Source organism: Ictalurus punctatus, chromosome 11, assembly GCF_001660625.3.
Source record: "Ictalurus punctatus breed USDA103 chromosome 11, Coco_2.0, whole genome shotgun sequence".
Lineage (NCBI taxonomy): Eukaryota > Metazoa > Chordata > Actinopteri > Siluriformes > Ictaluridae > Ictalurus > Ictalurus punctatus.
Window position 1 is genome coordinate 6,192,566 of NC_030426.2, and position 16,133 is coordinate 6,208,698.

The 16,133-nt window shown below is 40.4% G+C and overlaps 1 protein-coding gene across 2 annotated transcripts; it reads left to right on the plus strand.

The window, feature by feature from the left end:
* Positions 1-501: 501 nt before the first annotated feature.
* Positions 502-13,959, plus strand: ncoa5 (nuclear receptor coactivator 5). Of its 2 annotated transcripts, XM_017479490.3 has the most exons (11): positions 502-655; positions 3,930-4,232; positions 4,473-4,580; positions 6,441-6,495; positions 7,656-7,859; positions 9,795-9,907; positions 10,016-10,145; positions 10,332-10,531; positions 10,775-10,979; positions 11,139-11,230; positions 12,760-13,959. In XM_017479490.3, exons 2-11 carry the CDS (start codon positions 4,067-4,069, stop codon positions 13,638-13,640), a joined length of 2,154 nt encoding a protein of 717 aa, XP_017334979.2. In that variant the 5' UTR covers positions 502-655; positions 3,930-4,066; the 3' UTR covers positions 13,641-13,959. The 2 variants fall into 2 exon arrangements, with proteins under 2 accessions (XP_017334979.2, XP_017334980.2); XM_017479491.3 differs by lacking the exons at positions 3,930-4,232; positions 4,473-4,580.
* The last annotated feature ends 2,174 nt before the right edge of the window (positions 13,960-16,133 follow it).

The following is a 16,133-nucleotide window of genomic DNA, read 5'->3' on the forward strand; positions in this document are numbered from 1 at the left end:
TTTTTATTATTAATAATTACATCTTGCATCTTTACTTTACATTACATTACATTAGGAATTGATTGTGTGTGTGTGTGTGTGTGTGTGTGGTTGTCTGAGAGTGAGAAAGAAAAAATCATGTATTTATTTTTCACACCAAATTGTTGAGGCCCCCGGGCGCCCCCTGGCGGCCCCCACTTTATAAACCACTGCTCTAAACTCTGCTCATGGCCCCGAGCAGCAGTGTAAACTTGGAAAAAAAATAATGTTATAATTAATAAATACTTTACTTATTATTATTATTGTTTTTAATAAAAAACAGATATAGTTAATCTAACTAAACCGTGTAGGAATGTTTATCGTTTGTTATGATTTTTATTTACTCCTTTCACAGGCTCTCATTTTTGTCACTGGTTGAATTCCAAACGACTTCATATTAGATATATAGTGCACTGCCTATGGTTTAATCACATCGTATATAGTGAGCCGATGTGCACTGCGCATGCGTGCAAGTACCCTCGCGTAGACCTGCGAGCCGATGTGACGCTCCGCCTGCGGGTGACAACGTCGTTAAATCGTCTCTGTGTTTGTAGCTCCTTTGCACCGAGTGCTGGTCGTCGAAATTCCAGCTCCGACCGCGTGGGGCGAGACAGTTCGGCATCTCCTCGCGATAAAGGTAAAGGCTGGTTTCGTATATAAAAAAAAATCATTTAAAACGCATCATTTTTAAATGTATCTTTACCGGCTAGCACGAGCTATATTACCTGCGTACATAGCCTGCTAGCTAGCTTAAGTGGTGTCATTCTGCTTCTACGACATAATGCCGAAGGGCTATAACTAATATATAACTGTATGTAACAATATGCAAGTTTGTTTGCGTTGATAAACCGAAATGACTCAATAACGGTAAACAGTTACCAGAAGCCTTATTTTGCTCCTGTAGTGCGGTTAAACAACATGGCGTCCTGTTTGCGGTTTGGTTCTACCGGTTCGGACGCGTGTGCACGTTCAGGACTTAACCCACCGGCGCGGAGTAACGAGCATTTCTTTAACCAACGGCATTTCTGGCGATTTTCGTCCTCGCGGGTATTTTATTGTTTTATTTGGTTAGCTGGATTTGTTGTGTTGTGCACCATGCCCAACAGGCACCACGGCAGCGATGATATTGTAATACAAAATGGCGGACCATTTGCGAGAGACCAGTCTAAACCATTATGAATGAATGAATGCCTAACGCCCCCCTTTGTTCCTGTCATTTAACGCGTCTTTTCACGCAACCTGCATATTTTTTTCGGACTCCTTTTTGCCCCGCGATACTTTGGACTTCGCGTGAATTTGAGATTTCATCCTGCGACGGCAAATAAACACATATTGCCAATCTAAAAGACCATACCGAGGGACTGTTCTCCAGAATTCTCCACGCTGCACCTATTATGGTTTTGAAACGTGCCTAATTTTGTTTTAAGGTCTCGTATAATAGATTTCCATGTGTCCAAGGTTTTTTTTTTTTTTTAAAAAACAACCTTTAATGTGCTTACAATTTAAATTGCAGCATTACCTTTTTCCTAGTCTCACAATCGACTCTTAAATGATCCGTTCTAAAGGATTCATTCTAAACTCCTCCTTTCAGAGCGCATGCTCTGATTGGTGTACTGCTGTCAGCGAACAGCCAATGAAGACAGGGGCGGGGCTTTTTGTTCCCAACCTACTAGGTTATACAGGAAGTAAGTCTGGAAATACTAAGGACTCATTTCAGCTGTTTGGAATCGGTTCCTTCTTTTGGGAGTCAATAACTCAGTTTGTCGTGCGCTTTACTTTTTGAAACTTTGCAGATGTTTTTACATTCACAAACCGCTACATAACACACTACAGGTAGTATTTGAAAAACCAATATAGGTGCACAGCCAGTAGCTGTCCACGAAAAATAAATACTTGTATAACCAGGGTCAACGGTTTACAAATAGTTTTCCTAGTGGTCTCTTAAACATACACCTGTAAACACCTTTTAATTGAACATTATATTTACTTGAACATTATAATTTAATCATTAGTTTTCAGTGCCATTTTTTTGAAATCCTGATCAGATTCTCAGTGGACATGGAGCCAGGTCCAATAACATTAGTGGAAATTCAGGAATATACTCTGGATGGAACATCAGTCCATCACAGGGCACAACACGCATACATTCACTAACTCATTGACGTCTAGCGGTGACTACCATAGCCAATCCACCTGCCTTGTTTGTGGGAGGAAACCAGAGAACACTGATGAAACCCCACACGGACACAGGGAGATGCAAAACTCCACCCGAGCCCAAGGTCGAATCCAGAGACCATGGAGCTGTGAGGCAGAGGATGTTATACATTTATTTTTTTTAAATGAACAATTAAATATTCTGAATTAGATGATGCACACAGAGCAAATTGGCTTTTCCTCATATTCAGTTTCTTATGTTAAAAAATGGCAGCACAGAAATGAATAGCTCAAACGCCATAATTTCACAGAGGATCTTTGTGATTGTTGTGGGCAAAAATGCTCGATTTCGCTGCAGCTTTTTTTTTTCCCAGAATTTGCAGCGTTTTTGTGTGTTTTTTTTTTTTGTTTGTTTGTTTTTTTTTTTGTTTTTTTTTCTCCCAGAAAAAACAACTTGAATTGGCGAAATTGCAGTTGAACCAAATTGTTTTGCACGGTGGTGTTTCGCATTGATGTTTGGGGGTAAATGAGATCTTTAAACTGTACTCGTGTTCGACGCACGTGAATCGAAGAGGGCTTTGACTAAAATGCGTGTCGTGATGTCAACAGCGCGGACAATCTGCGGTAACATCGAAAAATCACAAGCGCGTCTGAATATTGCGGAGTTTCCTCTTCTTTTTTTTTTGCGCGTTAATTTCTGTGATCGCAAAATCCTGGAGGGACTGCCTTATGCTACTCATTCTTTCTGATGGGTGTGAAACATGTCTCTAATCATTTCCAGGCAAGCTGCCTGTCATTGGATCGTCATGGGCTCATTGGTTGTTGCATTGCACCTCCAAGAACGTTACAGAATTAAATGACTTTGTTCGGTCATCACCTCATGGTTTCAGGAATGGACTTGGAACGTTTGGGGAGCATTTTCTAATTTTCCCCATCACCGATTACCGTTTTCTGCATTGCATTTTGGACTACAACTGCTTTTAGTTGATCCTATTGGCTGCCGTTATTTAGGATTGCGGATGTTGGGCTGGGATCACCAAAGCAGCGCAAGGAATTATCGGGTTTTCATAATTTGCACGTAAACTAAGTGCGGCTCAGAATATGGCCACTTACCTTTCACCTATTTTGAGGTGGATATTTGGAGATAAACCAACCTCAGTTGCGGACTTGGACGAATTACGGTTAATAAGGTTAAAATTTGTTTCTGTGAATTAGAGCCGTGTCATATTGTATCGCCCGTGATATACCGGTACAATTCCTACCCACGATAAGAATATCGTCGATACCGTGTGACGACGTGTACGCGCTGCACGGTGGACATCTCGCACGTAGAACAAGAGCAGTCATGGCAGAAGGCGGAGTTTCAACCCTAAACAAGGAAGAAGGATTAATCCCCCCCAAAAAGGAGCTTCCTCCGTATTATGGAAGCTGTTCGGATACAGAAGATCAGATGTGAATCAAACACCTGTGATTTTGTATTTCTGTTTTCATATCATTTATATCGTTGCCACAAAAATACCGTGATGTAGTTTTAAGTCTATATCGCCTATCCCTGCTATGAATGTGAAATAATTTCACTCATGCAGTTATGCCGTTAAAATATAATTTCAGCTTTTGTATTCTCTTTGATAGGTTCTGCATTGGTGTTTTGTTTAATTTCTCCGTAACTGTTGCTGAGTACTTCACTGTGTTTTCCAGACATTTTATCTGTGGAATTTCTCTTTTCTTCCCCTATGTTGATGCCCTGGCATTTTCAGGACCTGGGGTGAAAAAATTAATTGTTAAAAGAAAGAAAACAAATATTTAAAAAAATATTGTATACACTCTTGTATACAACGCCGACTCCAAATTCGCCTTGAGCAAGTGTTCGCTAGGAGCCGAAGCCAATAGCATCATGTCACACAGCCGAAGAAGCCGAAGTGGTTCTCCACCATCTTACGGCACCAACAGCAATGACCCCCGTGACCTGGAGAGAAGGATTTTTGTCGGCAATTTGCCCACTGCACATATGGCGAAGAAGGATATGGAAGACCTGTTCAGGCCATATGGGAAAATACAGGGTTAGTACCCAATGTACATATCCAAAATCATAATTAGCTGATCTGAAGAATAATGAGCTTTGGTATTTGAATTTGAGTCTTCTAATGAAAGTGGACGTCTGAAATGTCGTTTAAGAATTGTAATTGGAGTTAACCGTCAAAACAAAATATGGACTCGGCTGTATGTGTGAAGACCATTTTCCCAAAAAAGAAAATCATCCAGAATCATGTTTTCCTACGTAAAACTGTTCCTTTTTGCAGCCTTGTCCCTGTTTCGTGGGTATGGATTTGTGCAGTTTGAAAGGACAGAAGATGCTGAGGCAGCTAAAGCAGGACATAATGGTCGGATTTATAGAGGTTATAAACTAGGTAAGGCTTTATACCATGGATTATATCACAAAGTGCTCTTAACTTGCCATATGTTGCTTGTTTACTAAAGCCTCTATTTAGCCATCGCTGACAGGGTGTACATTTTATGGTAACTGCAAACCCAAACTTGTTGCACAGTTTAAAGGTGCAGTTTGTTTTATGTTTTAAAGTAACAAGTCCACAGGGGTGGACAAATTGTGAATTTCTTAGTCTCACCTGCCTGGTGGGCTAGCTATCTGTTTGCCCAGGTTTTTGCTGCCCAGAAGATAACGAGGCTAAAAAGATGAAGCTAATGTAATGTAGTAATGTATGGTCTGCAAGGTAACTAGTTTAATGTATTAAAACAGAATAAGGAAAATGAATGAGTAGATGATCTTATAGTACACAGGTTTCCAACCCTGCGTTTCTTCCTGCTCCCAAAAGTCCTGATTGAACTAATTGACTTAACAGCCCTTCCGCTGTTGAAGTGGGGACGCTGGAGGTCTCCCACAAAGGAGGACATTGAGACTAGCTTTGGGAACTTCTGATGTAGCGCATGAAGTTTGGGCCCTTGATGAAAAATTCAAGTGGTTGGCCAATGTTTGGTTTTGAGATTTGGTGTTCCGTCCTCCTGTCGACTGGTCAGCGCCTTAATTTTCTCTTGACACTTTTAACTGCGTGATGATCGTATGACCTGCTTGTTCTTCATTCTGAAAAGATCATGTCACCCGTGCACGGTCCTGAATCCACTTTGTTCTCTCATGGGCCAGATAATGCTGATCTGATCTGTGTTGAGCAGCAGGTATGCTCCCGGGCTACTGATTTGTCTATATATGTGTCACACACTTTCAGATATGCCCTGTGATTTGCCTTACCAATGTAATGTATTCTGCTAGATACCCCCCTCCCCCATGTTTTTTAATTATAATTTAAAAAAAAAAATTCCCAGAAATTAACCTCCCTTGGGGACAGAATTAGGGCTCTCAAAATTACAAACTGCACCTTTAAATGCATTGTTACCAATTATTACACCATAGCACTGCAAATCTGCAAATGCCTAAAGAGCTACTGTGAGATTTTGTTTAGGTTTGGGGTTATTTAAAGCTTTAAGCTCAGTAACCCCCTTGATTATATCTTGCCAGCAGCAGGCCACAGATATTAAGTTTGTTACAGCTGCCATTTATCATACACCAAGGCAAGTTAGGAGAATCTGGCCCCAGCTGAGCAAGAGTATTAATCGCCTCCAGATGTTTTTAATATTCCTTGTGACATTAATTTGGACTTAAGAGAGCATGTATATTGTATATTGGCCATATGGTGGAATAATACAGAAATACACATGAAATATCAGTGGACATGGCACAGTGACTGCTCAGATAAACGTATAGTGTGAGTGAAAATCCCAGAAAAATGATAAGCACTAAATGGAAAGCACCTTCATTATTTTGAAGTCTGTGCTTTTCCCTTAAATCTGTAATGTTGAATATTACCAAGTAGCTTTAATATCAAATAAATAGCAGCATAAAATATTGCTATGAGTCTGCTTTAAGTGGTTTTAATGCAATGTTCAAAAAGCTTACTTGTACTATTGTAAATAAATATTTAAAAAATGGCTTCAGTTTTCTTTTGTCTTGTTTAGTTTTACTCTAACGCACGTGTCCATTTAACTGTAATCTATTAAGATGTGGACCTTCCATGTCATCTTTGGATTATTATTGTATACAGAAGATTTTCTTGCTATCTTTTGTAATTTAAAAAAAAAAAAAAAAGTTCTATCCTAATTGTTTTGCCCTCAAGAGCTTTGAACTTTAGTGAGACGTCACATAGCTTTGGTCTTTTCTCGAAAATTGATGTTGAACCTTCGGATTGGTTTGTTTTCAGATGTAAATATGGCAGCGGAGAGACGACAGAAACCCAGGTCAAGTCCTCCACGCAGGTAAAGTATTGTCAGGAGTCTACTACGAAGGTTTCGGTGACAGGTTTCCGGTAAACTCGTTTTATCCCCTCCTCCAAACGCATTTGCAGTTCCGGACAACAGCGGCAAGAAACGTTACAGGCAACTGAAAACATGCCAAATTTATGGTTTCCTCTTCAGACTGTGTTCTTTTGGATCATCATTTATTTACGGGTATTTAGTTGTTTGTTGAAATAAAGTTGAAAGGCCAATCTAAGACTATTTTCCTTGGTGTCCTTGTGTCTTAACAGTGTGTTATTTATTCTGTTCAGACTGCATTTCAAAAATTGTCTTTAACTCTCAGTAACCATGTCCTCATGTCTTCGTCCGTTAATTCCTGCGTCAAACTGACCATTGGTGCGCAAAAAAAAATTGAAATAATACAACCAGCATAATTCTTTGAGTAATTTGAACAGGTCTACAATCAGTTTTAAGTTACTAAATGATCGGTGTGCTGGGCGGGGCTGCATAACGGTTACGCCAAGGCCTTTCTTTGCATTTTGCATGAAATAAATGAACCTGCGTCACAAATTTTTGGAGCATCTGCATCATCACATTTTATCGGTTATTCATTTTATTTTTCAAACGAACGAGGTCTGTTATCAAATTTGATGGATTCTTCAGTTTTCTTACTATGCATTTGTCATGGGAATATGCCTTTAATTTTCTGATAAATTTTGTGTAAGTCTTATAAAATGAGTACTGGAAATTGAGCAAATCTGACAATGTTTTTACATTTTCTCAGAAAACTTGCAGGAAAACACTGAAGCCCCCCTCCCTTTGTTTTCTTTTTATATGGACACCACATTAGACCTCTTAGCTTAAAGACTGTTGCTTTTGCAATTTTTTTTCTGCGCTCTGACCGGTTCTGAAGAAAACCACCTTCTGGAAGCTTCAGCTACATCACCAACTCGTAATGCATCTGGAGAAGTTTTGCTGAGTTTTATTTTGGAAATCGGTTCCATTCATAATATGTATGCCACAGTAATGGGTAAATCTTCTAGTGAGCATCATTTTAAAAAAAAAAAAAAAAAAAAAAATTCCAAGGTGTCAGTCTTTTGCATAGCATTAAATGTGTAAAGAGCACAGTTTACTTAATACTGACTCAGCCAAGTTTCTGACTGGTTACTTTGTCCGCTTAGGCCTGCTGGTTATGGAGATAGTAGGGAGCCCCGTCCTCGTTCTCGATCCCCAGTGCAGGGTCGAGACTCCCGCGACAGCAGGGATGGCAGAGACTTGAGGGAACCTAGTCGAGAACCAAGGCCTGCCCCACTGCGAGACAACGACGATGAGCGCTACAGGAGTGCAGATGGAAGGGATAAAGATGCGCGAGATGCTCCTTACAGGTAGACAGAGGTTTACCTAAAAACCCTTAGTTTTTGGGAGACATTTTTTTGTGTGTGTAAATAACACGCGCACACAAATACATACACAGAGTTGCAACCGAAATTATTCGACCCCCATTGCAGACCAGGTTTATTGTCAATTTGCACTCATTTAGCTGTTTGCGATGAACAAGTCAAACATTAGCAATTGCAATAGTTCAACACAACGAATGCTTCAAGTGGTTTCCCCGAATTCAGCTGAAAATGCAACTTGTAATCACTTCTCCAGTCTCAAAATTACTCAACCCCCTGAACAGAATCCCTTTCAACACATTGTTAAATTTATTAGCTGCTTTATTAGTTGCAGCAGGTGTGCTTGAGCTGGAACACGTGATACCTGAACTGGCTAGGGGTTGAAAATTTATGAAATACCTGGACGGGTCAGAAAAAAGAAGCCATCAACGGCTGTAACCAGATTTCTTAGAAGGCAGGTTTTGAAAAACTCGAGTGACTGTAAAAGACCAGCAGCAAGACTTGGTGACATCAGGCACTGAGGTTTTAGTGAGTACAGTAAGGTGCGTACTAAACGCAGAAGGTTTCCATGCCAGGACTCCAAGACGTTCACCACTACTGACCCAAAAGCACAAGAAAAGTTTCTCAAAATCATATAAATAACCCACAAAAGTTCTTTGAACTTTTCTGCACGATGGGTCAGCGGTATGTCTGGAGGAAGAAGAATGAAGAAAGAACACACTGTCCACAGTCGAGCATGGTGGAGGCTCAGTGATGCTCTGGGGCTGCTTTGCATCCTCTGGCACTGGAAACCTGCAGTGTGTGGAAGGCGAGATGGATTCATTGAAGTATCAGGAAATCCTACGAGAAAACGTCATTCCGTCTGTGAGTAAGCTGAAGTTTGGGTGTCATTGGACCTCCCAACAGGACAATGATCCCAAGCATACCTCAAATTCCACCAAGGCTTGGTTGGAGAAGTCATCCTGGAAGATTATACAGGGCCATGACAGTGACCTGACTTGAACCCCATGGAAAATCTCTGGTGGGATTTGAAGAAGGCGGTTGCAGCATGCAAACACAAGAATATTACTGAACTGGAGCCATTGCTCATGAGGAATGGGATAAGATTCCTCAGGAATGCTCCCAGAAGCTCTGCATTTCATTTGCAGCAAGTCATAACAGCAAAAGGTACTTTTAGTACCAAGTACTAAAGATGCTTGCCATGAAGGGGTTGAATAATTTTGAGACTGTAGAAGTCATTATAAGTTGCATTTTAAGTATTTTCAATATTACATACACATTACTGGTCAAAAGTTTAGACACCCTCATTCTTCCTCATTATTTTAGAATAATAAAGTAATCAAAACTCTGGAATAACACAAATGGAACTCTGGGAATTATGCTGGGGGGGGGATTCTAAATAAATCAAAAATAATTTAGTATTGTAGCATCTTTAAAGTAGATGCCCTTTTTGCCTAGAATTTACAGAAATGTATTCTTGTCATTTTCTCAACCAATTTCTTAAGGAATCCCTGAGATGCTTTGTAAACCGTATTAAAGGAGTTCCCACCTATGCTGGACACACATTGACTGCTTTTCAGAATATTTTGCCCTATGTCCCGTGTGTGTGTGTGTGTGTGTGTGTGTGTGTGTGTGTGTGTGTGTGTGTGTATGTGTTTTGTTTTCCAATTAAAGAAATGAATATGTTGGCACAGTTATATTTTTGTTTACGACACCGATTTCAAACATTTATTCATACACCTTCAAGTCAAAAGATTAAGATCATGAGAAACATTTCAGTCAAGTGTCTCCAAACTTTTGATCGTGTGTGTTGAGTACTAATATGTATTGAGGAAAGAGGGCTGAATTATGGCTCATTGTGCATTCTAAACACTTTATAAACACATTAGTAGTATTGACTTGGGAAAACCTTCTTTGCCACAGAAATGATGGATATGACCGTTTATACCGTGGTGAATATGAACAGTACCGCAAGAAAGATGATCCTTACGCTGAGCGCTACAGGGAGAACTGGAGTGGCAGGAGAGAGCCAGAAGGTTGGTCTGCTCAAAACTACAGTGTTCCTTTATTGAATATTATGTAATCAGATGTGGTTCATTGCAAAGAGGTCTTCCTGCATCTATTTTATGAATGTGGATGTTTAGAGGAGCGAATACGGCCTGAGGAGCGCAGGAGGAATGAGCTGTACCGTCAGTACTATGAAGAGCTTCAGAGGCGGTACGATGCCGAGAGACCTGTAGACTGCTCTGTCATCGTGGTCAATAAGCACCAGAAGTGAGTCCTGTGATTCCCATGTTCTCTTCTGCGTTATCAACACACCTCAGGATCAGATGATGGAAAAATGTTTACTTTTCATTATTATGGAACATGCCTGTAGTATTAATTTCTTTTTATTTTTCACTATATTTACACATTTGTTAAACTGTTGGCACTTTGTCCTCTTGGTTTGACTTCCTGTAGAGAGTACGCAGAAATGGTAGGGAGGAAGGTGCGAGATCTGGGCATGGTGGTGGACCTCATCTTCCTCAACACAGAAGTGTCCCTGACCCAGGCTCTGGAGGACGTGAGCCGGGCTCGCACACCCTTCGCCATCATCATTACCCAGCAGCATGAAGTGCATCGCTCCTGCACAGTCAACATTCTCTTTGGCACACCACAGGGTACAAGAGCTGGGTGGCTTAATGACCGTTAATTCTAGTGAATCGGACTAAAGTAATTAAGATGACGATGCATTCATCCTAGGAGTCATTAAAACAACCTCTTTTACTCTATGCACAGTCAAAGCTCAAGTTTAAGGAGGCTTTGGGAGAATAAAACCAAGCATCTTTTTGAATTACCCTTCCTTTTATTAACTATTCAATGTAAAATGATTTTGAAATCCCCCTTTTGTTATTCTGTCCAAGAACACAGAAACATGCCCATGCAGGATGCTATGGTTTTAGTGGCTCACAACTATGACACCTTTAAGATCGAGAACCGTGCCAAGGAGCGGGATGAGATCTCAAGAAAAGCTGCAAAGATGGCAGATGAGGTGTTGATGAGAGAGCATGACAGACAAGGCCACCCAGTCTCAGTATTGACTGCTATCACACTGCTGTCGGAAGGCAGGTATGGTCACACACATGCACGTGGAATAATTAATACCAGTAAATATGCACAGGGTGCCGTGCAAGTGTGGATTTCTTTTTGTGTGTGTGCGCGCGCATATGTATGAAAATGTGTATTATACTAATTGCATTGCATTTTGTATTTTTTTCCCTGTCCAAGGTTCCTGACTCCTCAAGAGTTAACAGTACTCATTAACTATCTGCAAGATAAGCGTGATCGTGTTGTCCGAGGCAGCACAGACCCTCACCTTGGTAAGTTTTTCCTCAGTGATTTTAGGTGGATCCACTCACTATCCACTTTATTACGTACACCTGCACATTCACGCAGTTACTGTATCTAATCAGCCGATTGTGCAGATATAGGTCAAGAGCTCCAGCTAATGTTCACATCAACATCAGAATGAAGAAACCGTACGATCTCTCTCTCTCTCTCTCTCTCTCTCTCTCTGTGTGTGTGTGTGTGTGTGTGTGTGTGTGTGTGTGTGTGACTTTGATCATGGTATGGTTGTTGGTACCAGATGAGCTAGTTAGAGTATTTCAGAAACTGCTGATCTCCTGGGATTTTCAAACACAGCAGTCTCTAGAGGTTACACAGTGGGGTGGGGGGGTGGGGGGGGGTGTTTCCCTTTCTTTTTTTTTTTTTTTTTTTTTTTTCTCTTTTTTTTTTTTTTTTTGCCCCCCCAGCCCCCCTCCTGAATCATTCTGAGTCAGCGACAGTCCTGTGTGTGTGTGTGGAAACGCCTTGTGGATAAAAGAGGTGAAGCGGAAAATGACCAGAACGGTTCAGGCCGACAGGAAGGCCATAGTATAACTCAAATAATCGCTCTTTACAGCCATGATGAGAAGAAAAGCATCTCTGCATGCACAAACCATTGGACATTTGAGGTGGACGGACTACAACAGCGGATCACCACATCAGGTTCCACGCATTTCAGCCAAGAACAAGAATCTGAGGATATCAAGGGCACAGACTCACCCAAACTAGATTTTTGAAGATTAGGAAAAAAAATCACCTGGTCTTTTTGCAGTGTTCAACCATCCATTTTTTTTTTGGTGAGACTGGAACAAGGTGCGATGCGTGTTCTGAGATGCTTTTCTGCTCACCGTTGTTGTCGAGACTGCTTATTTTAGTTACTACATCATTTTTAGGCTTTGTCAGCTCAAGCCAGTCTGGTCATTCTCCTCTGATCTCTCTCAACAAGGTGTTTCAGCCTGCAGAGCCTCTACTCACAGTTGGTTGTGGGGTTCTATTCATGTATGTATGTATTTGTTTATTTATTTTGATTAGTAGTTTCTGAAATACTCAAACCAGCCCATCTGGCACCAACAACCGTACCATGGTTAGTCACATAGTTCACACTTTTCACCATTCGGATGTTTAATGTGGACATTAATTGAAGAAATGTATTTGAAGTTTTTCTTTTTTTGTTTATTTGTTTTTGCACTGAGCTGCTGCCACATGATTGGCTGATTTAGATAACTGCATGAATATGCAAGTGTATAGCTGTTCCTAATAAAGTGGATGGTAAGTGTATACTATACAACAAAACATGTATGCATGTTCGTTAGGCATTGTAATTTGTACATAAAACAAAATGGTGTAATATGACCAAGTGTAGACCTCGTATCGTAAGATCTTCCACAAAACATGCTGTTTGGATTTTCAATTTGATCAGTGTTCCTCATAAACAGCTTTTTTTTTTCTTTTTTTTTTTTTTTCTTTTCTTTCCATGACGAAATTAGAGCAGCACATTTTTAATATTTCTCTTTTGTGTGTGCAGGGTCCCATCAGTCCTCTGCAGCAGTCACTCATGAGGCCCCTAAGCCCACCCAGGCTCTTGCCCCTGTGTCCAATCAGACACACCCATCCACACACACTATGCACAGCTCCCACCTTCCTGCTGCCTCTGCTACCACCACCACCAACCAGCAGCAAGAGCTGCAGGCTAAAATTCTTAGCCTCTTCAACAGCGGTTCAGGCTCCTCGGTGTCTCAGAGCCAGGCAGCAGTGTCCCAGCCTCAGGGCTACGGACCCACACAGGGCTCCAGCCTCTCCTCCTCCACTCTCTCCAACTTGGCCATGTCTACCCATGACTCTCAGGACATGATGAGTCCTCACATGGGCATTAGGCCCCCTGCTAACCGTGTAGCAGCAGCACCTCAGCAGCTCCAGAGAGCTGGAACTGGGATTAACTTCGACAACCCTAGTGTGCAGAAAGCCCTCGACACACTCATCCAGAGTGGACCTGCCATTAACCAGCTGGTCAATTCAGCTAACCTACCAGCTAGATCAGGCCAGGGAGTGGGCCAAGGAATGAACCAAGGATTAAGCCAGGGACATGGGCAAGGAATGAGTCAAGGATTAAGCCAGGGTCATGGGCAAGGAATGAACCAGGGTCATGGGCAAGGAATGAGCCAAGGATTAAGCCAGGGTCATGGGCAAGGAATGAGCCAAGGTTATAGCCAGGGAATGGGACAAGGAATGAGCCAAGGATTGGGACAGGGGCTGAACCAAGGCATGGGACAGGGGCTGAACCAAGGCATGGGACAGGGGCTGAACCAAGGCATGGGACAGGGGCTGAACCAAGGTATGGGACAGGGGCTGAACCAAGGTATGGGACAGGGGATGGGGCAAGGGTCTCACTACCAACGTCATTTCTGAAATGCATCCAGGCAGGCCTCTCAAAGACATTTGTGATTCTCAATTGAATTCTTTAAAAAGCAGTTCCCTTAAATTTCTTAAGCATTTGTTTTATTTCTTACTTTGTGAATGTTTTGATGGTTAATTGTTTAACTTTCAGATATCCAATAACTTTCGATTTTCCTTTTGGACCAGAAGGAAAATGGTGATTGATATAAATCACTCATGAAGAATTTGCTGGTCTGGCCAGATAGTTTTGGATATTTTCCCATGTGGTATTTTATATAAAGTGTCATTTTGTACATAATGAAATGCAATTCAATAAATGATTGACACAAAATTATTTGTTTCTTGGTCCTACATTAAAAGCATGAGCACTGAAAAGAAGACTTTGTACACATCAGTAATAAAATGGTATTAGTTTATTGCATTTTGTGCTGACGAATCTATAAAATGGAATGGGGAAACTGCCAGAAGCTATAGAGATAAAGCATTTGAAATGTAAAACTACATTTGCCTTTTTTTTTTTTTTTTTTTTTTTTTTCTTTTTCTTTTGTACCATGAAACACAATATATAATATTTATTTCTTTAAAATATTGAAGTTACACTTACACAAAAAATAAACACTTCAACACTAATCATATCTTTATGTACAGAAACCCTTTCCACCCTGGCCCATGGTCCCTAATGCTTTTAGTGCATTCGTATATGTCTGCACACATGCATACACGCGTACATACATGAGAAACAGTGGAACACAGTTTGTCATAAGTGTTAGCAAGGGGGGAAAAAATCTGTAAAACATCTACATACTCATGTAATTTTTTTTTTTCCTATATCCATTCTCTTCCAAACATTTACACAAAATGGTTTGCACATTGTTCATGAATTAAAAAACAAGCTTGAAGAACCGTCTGCTCATGTTATGAGTCCTGTTTCATCTTCCGCACACTTTTGATGCACGTTTTGAGTGAGTGACGGCTGTCTAAAGGCTTCGGCCAGGCCAAACAGTTTATTAAAAAAAACAAAACAAAAGAGAGCGAGACCTTTTGTAATCAAATGGATATTTCCCATAACCATTTACACATCTGAGATTTAAATTGTTTTAAATTGTTGTAGTTAGTGGCAGGTCACTGTGAATGAGGATTAGTTTGTTCACCAGTGGTGGGGTTTCAACAGATCTGGTTCAGGGTTGTTCGGTGGACCATAACATTTTTACAGTGAACAGGTTTTAATGGTTTGAACAAGGTTGAAAAAGGCATCTGGCTTAACACTTGTCCTAACATTTCTACATTTCCAAGCTGAACTTTCCAGCAATGCATCATACAGATAAAACACACCATGTGTATTTTGGGGCTCAGTTCATGTATAGCTGCCAATTGGTGTTTCTGTTTAAGGCATAAGTAGAAATGTGTAGAATTAAGTTGGTGTGACCTCTGGCTGAATTGGCCCATCAAGCTTCTTTTTAATTCAAAACAGAATAATATATATTTATATAGATATATGTCTAAGTTAACTTAAATATACTTTGGTAATCAGTTTTTTCTATGTTAATAAGTTATCTCTGTATTCATAGTCATAAAGTAAAATAACTATAACTATATTGAAACTATAATAAAAAATAGACTCGGGTACCCAATACACTCATTCACTCTACATAGCCTACTGATATACCCAAATAAAGCATTTGTGTACAATATCTTACATCACGCGACTTGTAAAAAATAACGGATCAGCGATTAAACAAATCAAAATAAACTGAGTGAATGTAATACTGAGAACCACAAAACATTTAAATATATATTGAGTTATATCAACTTGATCAGGATAACGTGCATGCGAAGCTGGGCTCTGGCTCTGTTAGAATACCCATGGCTGGACATCACAACACCTATAGCGTTAAAATCTAAAGGCTGCATCTTAGCGGCTCGCTTTTCTTTAGAATAAGCTCTCGGGTTGAAATTTTGGAACAGATTTTGCAAAACCTACTTCTTATGAACTGTCAAATGACCAAGGAATTATCTAACCAGTACAGATCATGGATTTTAACCAGTTGAGTTTGCTGTAGTCACAAATATCCTGATTCTCTCTCAGTAAGATGTTTGTGTGTATATTTGATTCAGTGAGACACCATTCAGTCTGAGTATAATGACTGATATTTCATGTTGCTTAAATTTTGATGTATTTTCCATCTATGTCTCCAAGTGCCGCTCCCACAAAACCAAAATGATGTGGCCACAAATGATGTGAATGAATTTGCTGGAAGCCATATTGAAATGACATTCCCAGAAAATTAGACCCACCATCATAAACACAGCAGATTGGTGTAACCAATATTTTCCCAGAATAATGCCAGGATATATTAATTAGGGGGCTAATACGTTAACAAAAAAAGAAGCTGTCTCGGTAAAGGAATGTCTGATCCATGTCGCACTTCAAAACCAAATATAGATTGTTATCTGGAGCCCTTTATATTAATAAGATGACCAAAAAATTCTCTTAAAAGCTCTCTG